This window comes from Lissotriton vulgaris, unplaced genomic scaffold (assembly GCF_964263255.1).
Source record: "Lissotriton vulgaris unplaced genomic scaffold, aLisVul1.2 SCAFFOLD_474, whole genome shotgun sequence".
Classification (NCBI taxonomy): Eukaryota; Metazoa; Chordata; class Amphibia; order Caudata; family Salamandridae; genus Lissotriton; species Lissotriton vulgaris.
The window spans coordinates 348,116-366,886 of record NW_028248784.1 but is presented as its reverse complement, the minus strand read 5'-3'; the positions used below and the strand labels follow the sequence as shown (position 1 = coordinate 366,886).

The 18,771-nt window shown below is 49.8% G+C and overlaps 1 protein-coding gene across 1 annotated transcript in view; it reads left to right on the top strand.

Moving 5' to 3' along the window:
* Positions 1-18,771, top strand: part of LOC147663828 (GATOR1 complex protein DEPDC5-like) — a 585,638-nt gene that overhangs the window by 350,327 nt on the left and 216,540 nt on the right. The window contains exons 35-36 of the mRNA XM_086950176.1: positions 3,910-3,993; positions 5,685-5,817. Of these exons, the coding sequence (XP_086806302.1) occupies positions 3,910-3,993; positions 5,685-5,817 (217 nt within the window). The remainder of the gene's footprint in view (positions 1-3,909; positions 3,994-5,684; positions 5,818-18,771) is intronic.

Genomic DNA, 18,771 nt, shown 5'->3' with positions numbered 1-18,771 from the left:
GTTGTGTTTGGTATGCTATGTTTTGCATATGCTATTGTATGTTTTGTTTTGCTATGCTATGTTTTGTCGTTTTTTGTTGAGCTATGCTATGTTTTGTTGTGTTTTGCTATGTTTTGTTATGCTATGTGTTGTTGTGTTTTGTTATGCTATGTTTTGTTGTTATGCTATGTTTTGTTGTTATGCTATGTTTTGTTATTCTTTGTTTTGTTTTGCTATCCTATGCTTTGTTTGGTATGCTATGCTATGTTTTGTTGTGTTTTGTTATGCTATGTTTAGTTTTGCTATCCTATGCTTGGTTTTGTTATGCTATGCTATGTTTTGTTGTGTTTTGTTATGTTATGCTATGTTATGTTTTGTTATGCTAAGCTTTGTTTTGTTATGCTATGCTATGTTGTGTTTTGTTATGCTATTCTGTTTTGTTGTATTTTGCTATGTTTTGTTATGCTATGTTTTGTTATGCTATGCTTTGTTTTATGTTTTGTTATGCTATGTTTTGTTATACTATGCTATGTTTTGTTTTGCTATGCTTTGTTATGTTTTGCTATGCTTTCTTATGTTTTGCTTTGTTTTGTTATGCTATGTTTTGTTTTGTTATGCTATGTTTTATTTTGCTATCCTATGCTTTGTTTTGTTATGCTATGCTATGTTTTGCTATCCTATGCTTGTTTTTGTTATACTATGCTATGCTGTGTTTTGTTATGCTATGCTATGTTTTGTTATGCTATGCTCGTGAGGGTGTGTGAGTGTGAGGATGGATGAGGGTGTGAGGGTTTGTGAGTGAGGGGGTGTGAGGATGAGGGTGTGAGAGTGAGGAGGTGTGAGTGTGAGGGGCTGTGAGGGTGAGGGGGTGTTAGGGTGATGGTGTGAGGGTGTGTGGGGTGAGGGTGAGGTTGGTGAGGGTGTGTGAGGGTGAGGGGGTTTGAGGGGGTGTGAGGGTGAAGGGGTGTGAGGGTGTGTGAGGGTGAGTAGGTGTGAGAGGGTGAGTGTGTGTGAGGGGGAGGGTGTGGGGTTGTGAGGGTGAGAATGTGGGGTTGTGAGGGGGTGTGAGGGTGAGAGGGTTGTGAGGGGGTGTGAGGGTGAGGGTGATGGGTTGTGAGGGGGTGTGAGTATGAGAGGGTTGTGAGGAGGTATGTGAGGGTGAGAGGGTGTGTGAGGGTGAGAGGGTGTGTGAGGGTGAGGGCGTGTGAGGATGAGGGGGTGGGGGTGAGGGTGAGGGGGTGTGAGTGTGAGCGGGTGTGTGAGTGTGAGAGAGTTTGTGAGGGAGAGAGGGTGAGTGAGGGAGAGGGTGTGTGAGGGTGAGGGGGTGTGAGGGTAAGGGTGAGGGGGTGTGAGTGTGAGGGGGTGTGGGGGTGTGAGGGGGTGTGAAGGTGAGGGGGTGTGAGGGTTAGGGTGTGTGTGAGGGTGAGGGCGTTTTAGGGTGAGGGGGTGTGTGAGGGGGTGTGCGGGTGAGGGTGTGAGGGTGAGGGTGTGTGCGGGTGAGAGGGTGTGTGAGGGTGAGGATGAGGGGGTGTGAGGGGGTGTGAGGGTGAGAGGGTGTTTGAGGGTGAGAGGGTGTGTGAGGGTGATCTGGGTGAGGGTGAGGGAGTGTGAGAGTGAGGGGGTGTGAGGGTTTGTGAGGGAGAGGGGGTGAGGGGGTGTGAGGGTGTGGGTGGGTGAGGGTGTGTGAGAGTGAGAGGATGAGTGGGTGTGTTAGGGTGAAAGGGTGTGTTAGGGTGGGTGAGGGTGAGAGGGTGAGTGTGAGGGGGTGTGAGGCTGAGGGTATGAGGGAGGGTGAGGGGATGTGAGGGTGAGAGGGTGTGTGAGGGTGTGGGGATGAGGGGGTGTGAGGGTGAGGGGGTGAGAGGGTGTGAGGGTGGGTGAGGGTGAGTGAAGGTTTGAAACGGTGAGGGGGTCTGAGGGTGTGTGAGGGTGTGAGGGTGAGGGGGTGTGAGGGTGTGATGGTGAGGGAGTGTGAGGGGGAGGGTGTAGGGTTGTGAGGGGGGGGTGAGGTTGAGGGTGTGAGGGTGAGGGTGAGGGGGAGTGGGGGTGAGAGAGTGTCTGAGGGTGAGGGGGTGTGATGGTGAGGGGGTGTGATGGTGAGGGGGTGTGAGTGTGAGGGGGTGTGAGTGTGAGGGGGTGTGAGGGTGAGAGGGGGTGTGAGGATGAGAGGGTGGGTGAGGGTGAGAGGGTTGATGTGGGTGGGTGAGAGGGTGAGTGGTGTGTGAGGGTGAGGGTGAGGGTGTGAGGGAGGGTGAGGGGATGTGAGGGTGAGGGTGTGTGAGGGTGAGGATGATGGGGTGTGAGGGTGTGTGAGAGTGAGGGGGTTTGAGGGTGAGGGTGTGTAGGGGTGTGAGGGGATGATAGTGAGTGAGGGTGAGAGGGTGGATGAGGGTGTGTGAGGGTGAGGGTACAAAGCAAATGGTGGCAGGGCAGACATCATAAGACAGAGAGAAGAGACTGTGTAGTGACTGCTTTGGTCAGTTTCAGAATCAGGAGGGGCAGAGTCAGCACAGTCTGCGAGGGATCAACGTGTCTAGAGGCAAAGCATAGTGGATGTAGCATTGCAGCTAGCAAGTCGAGTGTTTTCAAGCTGAGTGTCCCTAGAGAGATGGCAACACAGCAACAGCATTTGAGGAGCAAGGCTACTGTAAACAAGCATGGTAGGCTATCACTTTCGTCCAGAAAAAAAAACGAGAAAATTGCAGAGAACGCCGAACAAAACACGGCTTCCCCATGAAATTGATGCAAAAAAAACCAAGTACTCGGCATTGCTGTGGCGGGGGTGCGGGGGACGGCTTGGGAGCGGATTCCTTTGAAGTCTGATGCTGAGTTTGAGGAGCATTTGAGGAGCAAAGCTACTGTAAACAAGCACGGTAGGTTTTCACTTTCGTCCAGAAAAAAAAACGAGAAAGGTGCTGAGAACGCCGAACAAAACACGGCTTCCCCGTGAAATGGATACAAAAAAACCCCAAGCTCTTCGCATGGCTGTGGCGGGGGAGCGGGAGCGCATTCCTTTAAGGTCTGATTGGGGGGGAGCGGCTTCCTTTGAAGTCTGATGCAGAGGCTCAGACAAATGGTGGTGTGCGAGTGGCTTCCTTTGAAGTCTGATGCAGAGGCCGATGGTCTTTGATGTGCATGCGCCTGCCTCACACGAACTGTATGCGATCCGCAGGCTAGGTAGACTTTTCGGACTGCTTACTTTAATCTCGCCTATTCAATCCCTAACGGGATAGAATAGTCGAGACCTAAAAAAACATGAACAAAAGGAGAAATACTCTGCATCTAACCACTAGATGGCAGAATAATGCACAGCATGTGAATACAGAAAATTCTCCAACCTGTAAAACTACAGGTAAGTAACCATTTTGTTTCATGCTATGGATTCTTATCACCTGTTTCCACTTCTTATGCCTACTGGGTGTGAACATTCAGGGAAGTGAAGGATTTTTAGTTCAACATACATCACCATTTATCTGCTTAGTTTTGGCACGCCTGATTAGCGTAGTGGGAATCCTTGGCTAGAAGTGGTGCCCCGTGGCCTGTGACAGGGTTGTGAAAAGGTTTCCAGGGTGCCAGCTTGCATCTGAAATGTTTTCATGGTTGAAAGCTAATGGTAAATAGGTAGCCACCTCGACAAACCAAATATATGTGCACAGGGAAGTCCCTGGAAGTGAATGAGAAGGTCATGCCCATCTAACAACTGGGCACTTTGTTTGTAATGGAAAATGACCACTGGATCTTGATCCTGAATCATTCTGGAAAGGTGATATTGTTGGACAGCCAGGTTTGAACTCCTTTAACTAGGCATGGCAGTCGATAGTCGTGTGAGCGAAGGAACAGAACGTGCCTTCTTACGCTAGCAGTGGTATGCACAGTAACTGGTTTGTTGTCCTGATAATTATTTATACGTTTCTTTCTCTTCCCTTTCAGTGCCCAGCAGGTGTCAGGAAATGCAAGCACTTTGACGTCATCCTCTTCTCTGGCAGAAATCTTGGAAGCCATGAAAAACCCAACGTATGTATTTTGTGATATGCCTGTTTAGATTGCGATGGGGATGTGGGGAGAGTAGCCACAGTGAGGAGGCAGATTCCCATAAGGTGTAAAGGATTCCTTGTTGTGTGGAGTTATGCTTAAGATTAAGAATTAAGGCCAGAAGAAGAGTGTTGGGAAGCATAGTTGGTGGAAGTGTGCTGGGGGTGATGTTCATGTATGCTGTAAAAGTGCTAGCCAGTTGTGGATGGTGTAGAAACTCAGGTTGGAATGAGGATGGTTCAGGAGCACTGATCAGCGGGGATGGTGTAAGAATGCTGACTGGTAGGGATGGTCCGGAGTTCTGGTTGTGGATGATGGTGTGAAATATTGTCTTTGAGGTTGGTGTACAGGCCTTGGCCAGTTAGGGATGGAGTAGAAGTTTCTTTGATGAGTGCTGATGTAGTAGGAGTGCTAGCTGGTGAGGGGTGGTGGTGGTTACTGCACTGGTTGTTTGAGGAGGATGGGTCAGTTCTGTGTCTGGCTATGATTGATGGTGAGTATGAGTGGATGCTGCAACAACATTGGCTGTGGAGAATGGTGTAAATGCGATGGCTATGGAGGATGGAGCAGGACCAGGGTCTGGAGGATAGTTCAAAAGTGCTGGATGCAGGGATTTGTATTCACTGGTCACAGATTAGGTTGTGGTGAGCAGTGTAAGAGCCCCTGCCATGTGGTATGGTGTGGAATGTTGGCTTTGGAGGATAGTATATGTGCACTGTTTGGATGGGTGATGTAGGGGCTCTGGTTGTGGACAATGGTGCGGGGTACTGGCTGTGGAAAGTCTAGGTGCTTTTGGTATGTCGATGATGTAGTAGTTGGAGAAGATCCTACAGCAGTACTGCTTGGAAAGTTGTTTGGGTATACTAGTTATCGAGTAGTATGCCGAAGCACAGCTGAGCAGGGCTGGGATTGTTCAAGCGTAAGGGAGGGTGGTGTAGTTGTTCTCCTGGAAATGCTGTTGGAGTGTTGCTGTTGGGAATGGAGTAGGAGCCGTGGGTTCAGCAGGTGTGGTATGAGCACTATCTTGAAGATAGTCCAGTAGTGCTGGATCTGGAGTCAGTGCAGAAGTGCTTGGGAGGGGACAGGTGTAGAGAGGACATATTTGTTTGAGTGGTTTGGTAGTGTTGGAAATGGGAGCCGGTGTGGGAATACTGACTGTTAAGGATGATGTAGGAGCAGAAGATGACATGCATGGTGTTGAAATACTCCCTGTGGCAAACTAGAGACTTTGACTTCAGAGTATATTGACAGATACTAATTGATGTTGAATAGCATACATGAGCTCGGCTAAATAACGTTGGGGAGGACTTTGGGGTCAAGGAGTGGTTAAAGAATGTTGACTGTAAGAGGGAGGGCAGGAGTGCTGTGGAAGTATAGGTGGAAGGGGATGTGGTTTGAAGGATGATAAATAATTTGTGGCAGAGTAATGGTAAACTAGTGCTTGATGTTGTGGTTTATGTAGAAGTGCTGGATGGAGGGAGTGATATATAAGTGCTTGTTCTGTGTGGACGCTGGGTTTGAGTGTTTTAACTCTTTGGATTCCCAGCTCCATTGCCTTCTTTGCTGTCTGTGTACATCACCTTGACACTCATTTTTCAGTTGGCCGCTAATCTTGCCATTTGTTTTTCTTGCGTTGCTCCCTCTTGTCGCTGTCATCACTCTGTGGGCCGCAGCACCGGGATCCAACTCCTGTCTGAACACAAGGGTCTCTCACCATACAGCTTCATCAGTGCTGAGGTCGTGCACTGGCTTGTGAACAACGTGGAGTGGGTGCAGACACAGGTCATTGCCATCGACATTATGCAGGTAAGGGTGTCCATCTTTGCAAGGGAGCATCTCCCATCATTGTAAGAACCCACTGCCAGCAAGCATCTCCCTTCCAGTAAACCCGCTTCCTGGGAGCCTTCCCAAGAAGATTGCACCAACAGGCTGTCTCTCTCTTCTGATAAGAGCCCACTGCAAGGAAGATCCTTCCTTACCACTAAGAGCCCAGGGACTGCTTCCCCTCCCCCGGTAGGAGCCCACTGCCAGGGAGGAGCTTCTCAACCCCAAACTAAGCACCACTCATCCCACTGACAGCCAACTTCCAGGGGAATTTCTTCTCCTACTAAAAGCCAACTGCCAGGTGGCACATCCTTTTCCACTTCATTTTTTTGTGTGGCCTTAATCTTTTCTCTCCCACTGTCCCGGTTTCATCTGCTATTTTTGCTCTTTCCTCACCTTCCCTCTTGCATTCAGGACATCTTCAATTTTTTTATCAGCCTCTGTATGTTTTATTTTCTTGGTATCTCTGTGTTTCCCTTTCTTGGTCTTCTCTTTGTATCTCTATTACCCCCTCCCATGGGTCTGTCTGTCTCTTAGGGTTTGTTGCACACTCCTTTTCTTGCTCTATCTGCATCTCACAATCTTGACTCTCCTTTTCCTGCTAGGTAGGTCTGTGTTTAGATGTGGAACATTCAGAGGTCCATGAGTTTGGTTTTTACCAAAGAAGCCAAAAATGGAAGGAATGAACTTTAATCATAAAATACATTGACTGTAGAGATGTAACTGTTATTTAATCTATAACTGCTTTTAACATTTGTATTCATTTTTAGTTTAATACATTATAGTGGTCACAAACATTGAGAAATATTTAAATTGATTGCTAATGTTTAAACATAAACTTAGAAATATTCAAGAAAAAAATTGCACTGAATTCCCTAACAGCATTCTTACGAGTGAGACAAAAAGCAGTTTCATTTGTGATATGCACAATGTGAATGGTTGCTAGTTTAGTCTGTTAAGACCAACTATACCATTAAGCTACCATATTTCTATTGTATTAAATGCTTGTTTTAGGTCTGAGCTAATTATGTTATTGCTGTAGAGAATCTGGAAATAATAACATCATATTTGATCTTTAGACAGTGTTTAATTCTTCCACTGTCTGGTGAAATGACCGGCTCATAAGAACCTTGGCCAATATGTAATATCATATTACCTGTAATACATCAGCCACCTTTTCTAACAAGCCATTATTGATCACTGGTTAAGTGCAGAAGAAAAACAGGCTTCAAACATTCATTGCAATGTGCGGTGATGGGTACCTGTGAAAAGAGTGATGTCACCTTGCATATGGAATAGTAGTGAAAACATGATACAGGAAATGCTACTTACCAACACAATTCCTAGCTGTAAGGTGCCCCGTTGTTATGTGTGATACTGAAGGCAATTCTTGGGGTTTTTCCCATCTGCCCTTTACTGCTGGGGTTTTTAAGCCCATAGTTACAATCCTGAAAGCAAAATGTCAAGTCTCATAACAATGTGATGCCTGGTAACAGGTCAAGACTGATCTAAAGTGAGCTTCGGCATCACTGGGAGGGGGCCCCGGGGAGGGAGTTTACCGATAGAGGGTTGACCACTGTCCGAGGTAGCCCGACATACATTCGGCGTAATTAACGGTTCAAACAAATTAAATCGCTCGTGCTACATCAGGCTTACCTTACTCCAGCCCAAATTAACAGGTATTTCCTCCATGCAGATGCGACTTGCCCCCGCTGTTGGCAGTTAGATGCTGACATCCTCCATATGCTCTGGCACTGTCCGGTCTTAACTGACTATTGGAACAACGTGACAATTACCTTGACTACTTGCACCTCCCGAACCATTTCCCCTAGCTGGGAAGTCCATGTATTACACCTTTTTAGTAGAAACAAAAAATATAGAGCTGCCATACAATTTCTAGACCTGGGTCTAATGGTGGCCAAGCGATTGATCACTAGGCACTTGAAATCCTCTCCATCGCCCCACCCACTTGCCTGGTGCCGATCCCTGCTTAATTGGGCTAAAGCGGAGGTACTATGTAGGGAGGACCTACTCGGCATCCGTAAATTGCCTCAATGGGACACAATGGTTTCCAAGCTTCAGGAGGTGGTCACTAACGTGGGCGACTCAAATGCTTTAGCTGGGGCCTGCACTCAGGATACATCCTTCACTGAAGGATGTATCCTGAGTGCAGGCCCCAGCTAAAGCACTACTCTGCTGCCCTCCAGATTGCTTTATCTCTCCTGTTTCAGAACTCCATTGCCTCTAGACTCTGGCTCCCTCGGCTACACTAGATGCGGCAGCAGGTCTTAAGCGACTCCAGTTTCCATTCCTTGGCTTATGTTGTCCTCATTTTGTTGTACCCCATGTCCCAAGTTGAGTTCGAACTGCACTATCTTACAGCGGTGCGTCCTCACGGGCGCCTCTTTGTCTGCGCTTTGTCCCCCCGATGAGTGACTCTGATATCTGCACGCCCTGCTACTCGGCCTAAGTACCGGGCCCTGGCAACATCATCGTGTGTGTAGCGCACCTTCTACGAGGCTTCTTTGTCCCAGTGGATCGTCCGGCCTGGGAGTGCCAACATGGCGGGCAGAGGAGACCTGGACAAAGGCAAGTCCCAGCGGGTCAACAGGAAACCGTCCCAGTCCCAATCCACTATTCCGGAGCGCTTTTCCCAGTCGAAGGGCTCGCCGGCACAGGCGGGCCGCACTAAAGACTCGAACAGGGATGGATCACCGGACGATTCTGATATAACGCTTCGGGACGTTATGGGCGCGATCACGGGCGTACAGACGGAGATGCACACTCTCCGAGAGGAACTGTCCAGCAAGGTTGACTCCCTGAAGATTGAGTTGAACCTCATCAGGACTGACCTCGGGAAAACCAATGACCGGGTGAAATCGTTGGATCTCAAGACGACTAGCCTGGTCACTGATGTGTCTGATATCCAGACGGAGGTGCGAGACCTAAAGTTGGCGAACGGAATGCTGGCGCGCCGATTGGACGAGTTTGAAGGCCGTGCGCGGCGCCAGAACGTCCGCATTACAGGAGTGCCGGAGAAAGCCGAAGAGGACTCGGCGGAACTTTTCGTGGAGGACCTGGTGCTTAAGAACTTGGCGCCGGGGGGCCTGAGTAAGTTCTTTTCGGTGGAACGGGCCCACAGGATACCGGGGGGACCGCCGAAGTCGGGCGCCTCCCCTCGCCCTATCATCGCACGGCTCTTTACCTTTAGGGACAGAGACGCTATCCTGCAGGCATCGAGGACCGCGGGCCCTCTGCGCTTCCAGAACTCTGATGTGAACTTCTTTCCGGATTTCACTCAGGCCGTGCAGAAAAAGCGTCAGAGCTTTGCTGGGGTGAAACGGAGACTGAGAGACATGGGCCTGCGGTACTCCATGCTCTATCCTGCCAAGCTCCGCATCGAACGTGACCACCGGACCTTGTTTTTTGACTTTCCGGATGAGGTGGGACACTGGCTGGATACCCTGCCCCAGGAACGACACGAACCGGCTGACCAGACGGAGGAGACCACCGGGGGCGCGGAAGCGCAGGGGTGAATGTTCATCGTTTGACTTTCAGTGAGCTGAGTGGCCGTATGGGACTTCAACTTAAGACATTGCTGCTATTGATCTGACTAGTTTTGTTAATAATATGGGGGGTGACGGGGGGTGATAGGAAGTCTCCTTTCTCCTCTGTGGGCTTTTTGTAGATTAGTTAAGGGGCGGCAGGCACACTGCTAGTTGGGGTGGATTATAGTCTAATGCAGGGGTGCAGGGTGGTGGGTAGTTGGGGTGTGTTTTTTCAACTTCTTTCCTTGTCTCATTCTTTGTCCTGGCTGAGGATTCATTGGACTGCTATGTTGCTGTTGTGGACGCCATTGCGGGTGGGGGGGGGGGGGGGGGGGGCGGAGCGTCCTTGATGATGGGGGGTAGATCTCTTAACTTGTTGAGCTGGAATGTTAATGGGTTGGGGGATCGCATTAAGAGGGGTGTTGTGTTACAGATGCTCAAACGTTGTTCGCCTGATGTGGTTCTCCTGCAGGAGACCCACCTAGTGGGGCACACTTGTAAAGCTCTGAATAGACGTGGTTTCAAAATGGTGGCACACTCGGGGTTCTCCTCGGGATCACGAGGGGTGGGCATCATGGTGCGCATGTCCCTCCCGTTGGAGGTGGAGTCGGTGCTTGTTGATGAGAGAGGCAGATATGTGGCAGTGGTGGGCAGATGGGAGGGCCGTACGCTAGTTTTGGTTTCGGTTTATGTTCCCCCGGGGCTGCAGGAAACTACTTTCAGGGATCTAGCTGGCGCCATTTTAGGTCTCCCCGAGGGACTATTACTTGTGGGTGGTGATTTCAACTCTGTCGTCTCCGGAAACCTGGACCGCTTCCCATCCAGAGACCTGCGTCCTTCCCAGTCCTGGCTGCCTGATTTTCTGAGTTCTATGGGGATGGTTGATTGCTGGCGTCTGCTGCACCCCTCCCAGCGACAGTACACGTTTCTTTCCGGCGCCCATGGTAGCCTTTCTAGAATAGACTACGTCCTCACCCCGGCTGCCCAGGCGCAGTCCGTGTCCACCGCGCGTCTTCTGGCTAGGGGCATTTCGGATCATTCCCCAGTTTGGGTTTCCTTTGACTTCCAGATCCCCGCGTCTTCGCGGGTGGCACCCATTAACCCTTGGTACTTTCGCGACCCGAAAACCAGGTCGCTCCTGGCTAAGGCTATGGATCGGTACTTTGTCGAGAATACTGGCTCAGTTGACTCAGCCGTCTCCCTTTGGGAGGCCTTCAAAACCGTGCTTCGCGGCGAGGCCTTCTCCCTGATTGCTGAGGTCCGCCGTCGGCGGGATGAGGACGTAGCTCGACTGGAATCCGACCTTGCTGAGTTAAACTCCCAACTGGCGCTGGGCCCATCCCCCGAACTGCTCCACGCCCTCTCCCTCAAGCAGTCCGAGCTACGGGCGACTGCCACTGATGCGGCGAAAGCCCTGCGTAGGGAACAACAAGGCAGGATATATGACGTGGGAGACAAGGCTGGCAAGCTCTTGGCGTGGCTAGATAGAAGGGAACTCGCGTCTCGGGTGGTCCCGGAGTTGGTGAGTGGGGATGGCCTATCATTAACAGACCCGGCAGCTATAGTTGGGTCCTTCGCAGACTACTTCGAAGAGGTTTACGCCTCCGCGGACCCCCTTCCGGAGTCCGCATCGGCTTCCTTTTTGGAGGGCATTGAGCTTCCCTGCCTCTCGGATCTCGAGCGGGATGACGTGGAACGGGACCTGACGGTAGATGAGGTGGCCTTGGCTATTAAATCATTACGCTCTGGCAAAGCACCGGGGCCCAACGGCATCCCGGTTGAGCTTTACAAACTCAAGGCTGACGCGCTTGCCGCACCTTTGTTGAACATGTTCCTTGAGGCCCGTGAGGCGGGAGTACTCCCACCCGACCAGCGGCTGGCCACCATTGTGGTAATACACAAGGAAGGGAAGCCGCGTGATCTTTGCCGGTCCTACCGACCCATCTCTCTTTTAAACGCCGAACCCAAGATTCTGGCCAAGCTATTGGCTAACCGACTAGTAGGAGTGATCTCGGATCTGGTCCACCCAGACCAGTCCGGCTTCATACCGCACCGGAATACGGCGCTCAATCTGAGACGGCTTCAATCAGTAATGGCACGCACGCATTTGCTTCGTGAACCTACGGTCCTCGCCTCTCTCGACGCCACTATGGCCTTTGACTCGTTGGAGTGGAACTACCTGTGGGCAGTTCTGGCCAAGTTGGGGTTTGGACCCGCTTTCATCGGCTGGGTCCGACTACTGTATTCTGCTCCACTGGCCAATGTGGCGGTTAATGGTCGGTTGTCAGCCTCCTTTGCGTTGCACAGGGGCACTAGACAAGGTTGCCCGCTTTCCCCGCTCCTGTTCGCCCTGGCACTTGAGCCTTTGGCGGCCTGGATCAGAACGCACCCCGATATCTCCGGGATAACATGGTCCCCGGGTTTCGAGATCCGGGTGTCGCTCTATGCGGACGACATCCTTTTGTATCTTACCTCTCCCTGCCACTCGCTCATAGTGGCCTTCGACCTCTTGGGGACCTTCGGGGCCCACTCGGGCCTGGTAATCAACTGGTCTAAGTCCTCGTTGTATGTATTGTCTGGAGACACGCCGCGCCTCCCCCGTGGGTGCTCAATACAGGTAGCCCAGCAAGGCTTTCGGTATCTGGGCGTTTACGTGTCGCGGGACTCCCGGGCCCGATACTCGCACAACCTCCTTCCACCACTGGAGCGGCTGCGCCGGGACGTCGAGGGCTGGAGACAGCTGCCGATCTCCTTGATGGGTAGAGCTGCCCTGTTTAAAATGATGGCGTTGCCCCGCTTCCTGTATGCCCTTCAGAATACCCAGGATCCCGTGCCAGCGAAATACTTTGCGGGTATCGAATCCCTGCAGCGGGCGTTGCTGTGGGATGGTAGACCACGTATCTCGCTGACTAAGCTGACTATACCGAGTTACGATGGGGGCATTGCCCTGCCTGATGTGAGGCGCTACTACTGGGCGACCCAGCTCGCGGCGATTAATCACGGCCTCTACGGCCCGGCGATCAATCCGGGCTACGCTATGGACCGGTGGCTCGTGGGAGATGGGAACTACTATAGAGCGTTGTACTCCAGGTCTCTGGATCGGAAGCTGACGGGTCCCACTAAGACGATGGTGCATATATGGCGCGCAGTCACTAAAACTCTGGGCTGGCAACATAGGGTTACCATGGCTACCCCGCTGTTTGATTCAGACGTACTGGGGAAGCTGTGGCATACTAAGGGCTTCGATAGGTGGGACACCATTGGGATATCCAAGGTTGGGGACATGGTGGCCAGGGGAAGGGTCAAGTCGTTTGAGGTGTTGCAATCTGAGTTCCAACTGGCGGCAACGGAATACTTCCGACACGCCCAGCTTAGTCATGCCCTCTCCCCCTACGTGTCGGAAGAGGAGGCGATCCCCGAATCATCTCCCCTGGAAGATCGGGTGCTGGACGGTCATATGCCGGACAGCGCTATCTCCCTAACGTATAAAAAACTTATTAATGTGAGAGTGGATTTGTTGGTACGATTGAGAGAGCTCTGGGTGCATGATGGCATAGAGGTGGATGACGACGAGTGGCAATCGGCGGTCTCCTCTCCTAGAGAGGTGGCCATATCGGCACGGCTCCGCCTGGTGCAGCTGAAGATATTGCACAGGGTGTATGTCACTGGCCCCAGACTCATACATATGGGACTGTCTACGGATGGCATGTGCCGGCGGGGGTGTGGTATGCTTGGGACCTTCCTACACATCATATGGGAATGTCCTGTTGTGGCCCGGTACTGGACACGTGTGCACGATGTGATGAAAGAAGTGACTGGTGTGGCCCTGCCGGCAGAGGCCCGGCGATGCCTCCTCAACATTTGGGGCCCGACTGATTATAGCGTTGCGCAGACCCGTTGGGTCACCTTGGGCAACATGGTGGCCAAAAGAGACATCGCCCAGAAATGGGGTGCGCCTGCTCCTCCTCCGCTCAGCCTATGGGAAACCAATATGGACTGGTGCATGCTGCGTGAGAAGACGGTGTATGTGGCCAGGGGCAAACCTAGAAAGTGGAGGTCTGTGTGGGGTGCCTGGAACTCTTATAGAGGTGACATTTGCGACCCCCCCGTGGAACTTGAATCCGAGGTCCAGCCTTCCCCGTAATGCCCCCTACCTGTGGTTTCAGATTGCTTATCCTGCTGTACTACTCCCCCACGTGACTCACTGTTGTCATTCCCAATGTGTGCTGCCCTGGGTGTGCAGCCCTCGGCCTCCTCCCGCTACACAAGTCCGCTGTGTCTGTACTGTCCTCAGCCTACCTTCTCTCTCTTCTAATTTCTTTCGTGCTTCCTGCACACCTTTTTCTCTTGGCCTTTTGGGCCTTCCTACCTCACGGTTTATTTATTGCTGAGTTCGATGCTATTTGAAAATTAAACCTGATTGCTTCTGCTTATGGTACTGTACACGACCTTGCCTGCTGCCTCAATGCTGCCTGGCCTCCGGGATGTATGGCTGAATAGCGGTGTACTTTTTCTACAAATAAAGGTTTTCCAAAAAAAAAAAAAAAAAAAAAAAAAGCAGTTGTGAGCATGCTTGAAACATCCATTTTCTGCTACGTTAGACTGCAGGACTACAAATTAATGTGGTGTAGCTTAATTTTTTTAAAGGTTTCATAAAGTACTATGCTATTGTCAGGGTTGGCCACTCCGAAAAAGTCATCATATTCAGTAAGAAGTAGGTTAATGACGTCCCAACTGTTCACAGGAATTTATTAAAACATTTGACTAAAACAATATAATGCTCTTACAAGAAACACATTTAACACACACTGAAGCAATTATACTTCAGAGGTGATGGAGAGGCCAGGCGTTTGCCACTCATTTCTCCTCTTATGCTGAGTGTATTAGTATGGGTCAGGCTAGGCATCCCTTTCACGGCTTATGAGCTGGTTGTAGACACAGAAGGCCGCTATGTGCTTGTTAGGGTGCGCCTGAATGGTCATCAAATACTTATAGGCATTAGATATGCACCTACCATCCTCGTTCCTTCACAGCCTATCTGATAAACTGTCCCGATGGAGTGGGGTACCATGTCTAATAGGGGGGATTTCAAAAGCATCCTGAACACTGAACTTGATCAGTCATACCCTCCATTGCCTCGTATGTCCGCTACATCCAACGCCCATGCTCTATGGGATTGGCTTCAACACCGGCAGCACATCAACATCTGGTGCTCATGAAATGCAAATACCAGAGTATTTTCCTTCCTTTCCTCGCCACACTACCTGAGCATCCAGATAGATAGGTTGATCGGCCACCAGCCTACTCCCCTCCATTACACATGGGGATTATATTAGGTCGCACCCACTCTGACCTTAATCCCCAGTACCTGCAGCTAACATGGAGCAGGGCCTCTGCATCATCCCCATCCGCAGACTGCAAATAGCGGCGTTAGAAGATCCTCCCTTCCGTGCTTCCATCTGCACCGTAATTGAGGACCTTATCCAGTGGGATGCTTTAAAGACGGACATCAGGGGCCAGTGTTTAGGGATCTACTGGAACATACGCAGGCAGCTTGACAAAGATATCTCCAACATAGAACATACACTCATAGATTATGAAACCCAAACAGTGCACAACCTGTCGAATTTACATCACCTGGTGGAGGCACATAGCGAACACGCTTACCTATTGGAGAGTCTGCGCTGTCTTCACTAAGCCGTTCACTCAGTTCGTACCCATGCTGCAGATGACAGATCTGGACGCTGCTGGCATGCTGATACGCCAAGACCAACCGAGACATCCCATCACAACGCTATGCTCGGCTGCTTGTACTCTACTCTACACACACCATGTCATACATAACAAACTGACATGCCACTACACCTCGCTATACCAGTTGCTCTCCAGCATTCACCCAAATTACATTGGTTCTTTCCTCTCCACTGTGCCCTTGCCCTGTATGTTAGACCAGCAGACGGTACTCAATAAACATATCACACTCTTCAAAATACAAGAGGCAATAAGCGCCTCGCCCCAGGCTCCTGAGTTCTATATGGCCTATGCCCCACTCCTTGCCCCTCATTTATAAACTCTGTACAAGGAGGGCTTCTTGGCCTCTTACCTTCCCGCATCCCTTCGCGAAGTTCTACATATCTCCTTGCCCAAGCCCAACAGAGACCCATCTGCTTTGGGCTCGTACAGACCCCTGGCTCTGCTTAACACAGACTATAAGGTACTCGCCAAAATCTTAGCAGACCGACTGGTGCCTCCGGTCCCGGTACTCCTCCACCAGTGCCAACATGGGTTTGATTCAGCCCGTAACACATCCCTGAACCTAAGGCGGTTCTTTCTGTCCGAAGTGCTACAACAGTACACCATTGAGAAATGATTTTTCCCATTGGTCAAATTGCTATATATCCAGTCAAAACAGGCTCTCTTATCACGAAACCCATTGACATACACAGAGGCACCCGCCAAGGCTGGCCACTTTCCCGGCTTCTCTTCTCGCTGGCAATAGATCCCCTAGCAGTCGTTATTCATGAGCAGGGAGTGGGCTGAGGCATTACTCTGGGCGACGGTACTACTCAATCTCACTTTATGCCGATGACCTGCTTCTTTACCTCAGAGATGTGCACTCGATACCTGATACACTTGCTCTGACACTCAATCGCTTTGCTGATCTCTCCATCTTGAAAGTAGACTGTGCCAATCTTGCCTGTTCCCATTAACACCTACACAGCCTAACCCAGACTTTACTTTCAATGTGGTGCCCAAAACTTGTCAACCCTCCACATTCCGGGAACCTAGGAGTCAGGGTGTATCTATTACCCATAGACCTAATTGATGGCAATCTCATATGCGCCTTCACCACCCTAAGGTCCTGAATGGCATTTTGGCAAATGCTACTACTAACAGTGGCAGGGCGCATAGCCCCCTGAAGATGATTGTCCTCCCTCGCCTCCTTTATTATTTTGCTAAGCTTCCCCTATACATCCCAACCCTGTTCTTTTGTTCCTTTGAGAAGCTCATGTGAGAATTAATTTGGAGCAATTGCCGATGCAGAGTAGCGCTCTCAAAACTTTAGTTGCTAACCGTACTACCTTGCTTCTCAACTCCAATGCGTGGCTAAATGGTTCGGGAGTCTGTAGCTAGCCAACACCACAGCGAAGCTATCCTCTATTCTCCTATTAATCCACCTATGTGCTAGGGCTGCGCGGCCTGACTCTGCTTCTGGAGTTGGCATCCCTCTGCTATCGCTGATGCCTTTACCTTACAATGTCACTGACTTCCTATGCATGGGCACTAGTCCTGCTTGGTACACCTAGGGGACACAACATCACATCATCAGCAGAACTCACTGCCTGGCTTGCAGCTGATATCCATACCCTGGGAGACCTTTACTATGGTGGTTTCCTCATCCCATACAAGTCTCTGATAGAGGACGTGGCTTGCCTCCCGGCAATTTTCTCTTCTTTAACCGATTGCAGCATTAGGGCGCAAGTGTGGCGACATGACACATGAACATCCGACACATCCCATTATACAGTATCTCATTTAATGGATCTGGCCAAACATCTCATCCATTGGTTTGTGGGCTCACTACAAATCCATACTGTCCAGTAGCTCACACCCTTGCGCCGCTACTGGGAGGAAGACTTGGCTCACCCTGCAGACAAAGAAGGGGCTGACTTACTGGAAAGCCCAGTTCATATTCCGTACAACACTTGTTTTAGATGTATCAAATGTTATATCATACACAGGGCCTATCTCACCATGCCAAAATAAACCGATATTTACACCGTACCAAGGCAGCCCGATGATGCTGTCTTCAGGTTGAAGCAGACCTGCGTCACTTGTTGTGGGCTTGCCCATCCCTTCACCACTATTGGCAAGATGTCTCATCTCACTTGTCCACTTGCACAGGGGGATCTGCCCTGCACATATGGAAGACATGCCTTTTGGTCCTCTTCCTCAGGGACAAAAAAATGAGTCGCCTCCTGTTTCCTTGATCTGGGACTTCTGACAGCCAAGCATATTATCACTAGTCGCCTGAACCCCCCAGCGCTAGCAGCTTGGACGCAATCCCTTATTGTATGGGCCCAGGCAGAAAACGCTGCGTTGCATTGAGAGGACAGCTTAGGGCTGCGCTAATTTCCCATCACTGCCAATTGGGGCGCTAGCCTTACCTACCTCCAGACCTCCACGGACCCTGCCATTGACGCTCAAGATGGCCTACGAGAAGGAAGTAGGGCCGATGGATGCTCAGGACCCTACTTTACTAAAGCTGCAATCATTGGGCATCTATCTTTCTCTGCTCACACTGATCCAGGTTTCAAGCCTAAACATGTTGACCAACATGATCATGTATTCTCCTGACTAACCATGATGGGAATCCGGGCGAGAGTTGGGGCTTCTTTTTGTTAATTGTTGTATTACCTGTAATCAGAATAGTTTATACACTGTTCCATACTACATGGTTTTGGGGTAGTAAGTACATACTACAATGTTCTACTCATGTGATTTGTGAATGCACCGACTGAAACCTGTATGCTAATAAACAGTTAAACTTTTCACAATACTGCCTTGCTCTGTACTGTGGCAATTGTAAAGTGTAACACGCACAACTTCTTAGCTGCCTCACTATTTGTATCCCTGCAGTATACATTGTTGTTTGTGCGAATTGTTCTCGTATAGCCAGAAAAAAATGGATTTGAACAAAAAAGCCCAAAAGATTTGAAAATATCCCTCTTAATTGTTAATCTACTAATAGTCCTATAAACCAGATAGAATTCTGACAGAGTGAATGTGAGGGATGATGAGATGTGAGAGACCGTAAGGATATGTGAGTGAGAGTGCAATTCACAAACGTTCTATGCTTAAAACAATCTGACGTAAGTCCATTAGAGAAGCTGCCAATAGGAAGAAAGAACACACACTGCCTTACTTCGACTATAAATGAATATGTACTTTATAACAATTACTGCGCAAAACAACATGTTTTGTAAACTTTGGAAAAACACAGTTTTTGTCTATTTTCGGAGTTAGCAAGCTAAATAAGTGCTGATTAGCACTGATTTCACAGGGTTTGGAAAATACAATATCAGTGAAATTAAAAAAAAATAAACACTGAAATCAGGACAGCCTACCAATGGCGCTCGACCTACACTACCTCAGTCAACTTTGTCACCTCCATCTACTGATGCTCCTCTATCACTCATAAGGGGTCAGAGCAGTGCTTAATTTGAGCTACACCAGCACTTAATTGTCAACACTGGCACTTATGCCTTTCAGTTTGTCCAATTTAGAAATTACCTCAACAACAGTAGTTTATTAATTCAACATAACTTTAACAGTGACTGATAAGTAAGCTGCAGCGGTCTCCTGATGAGGGCAATGGCACCTTTTC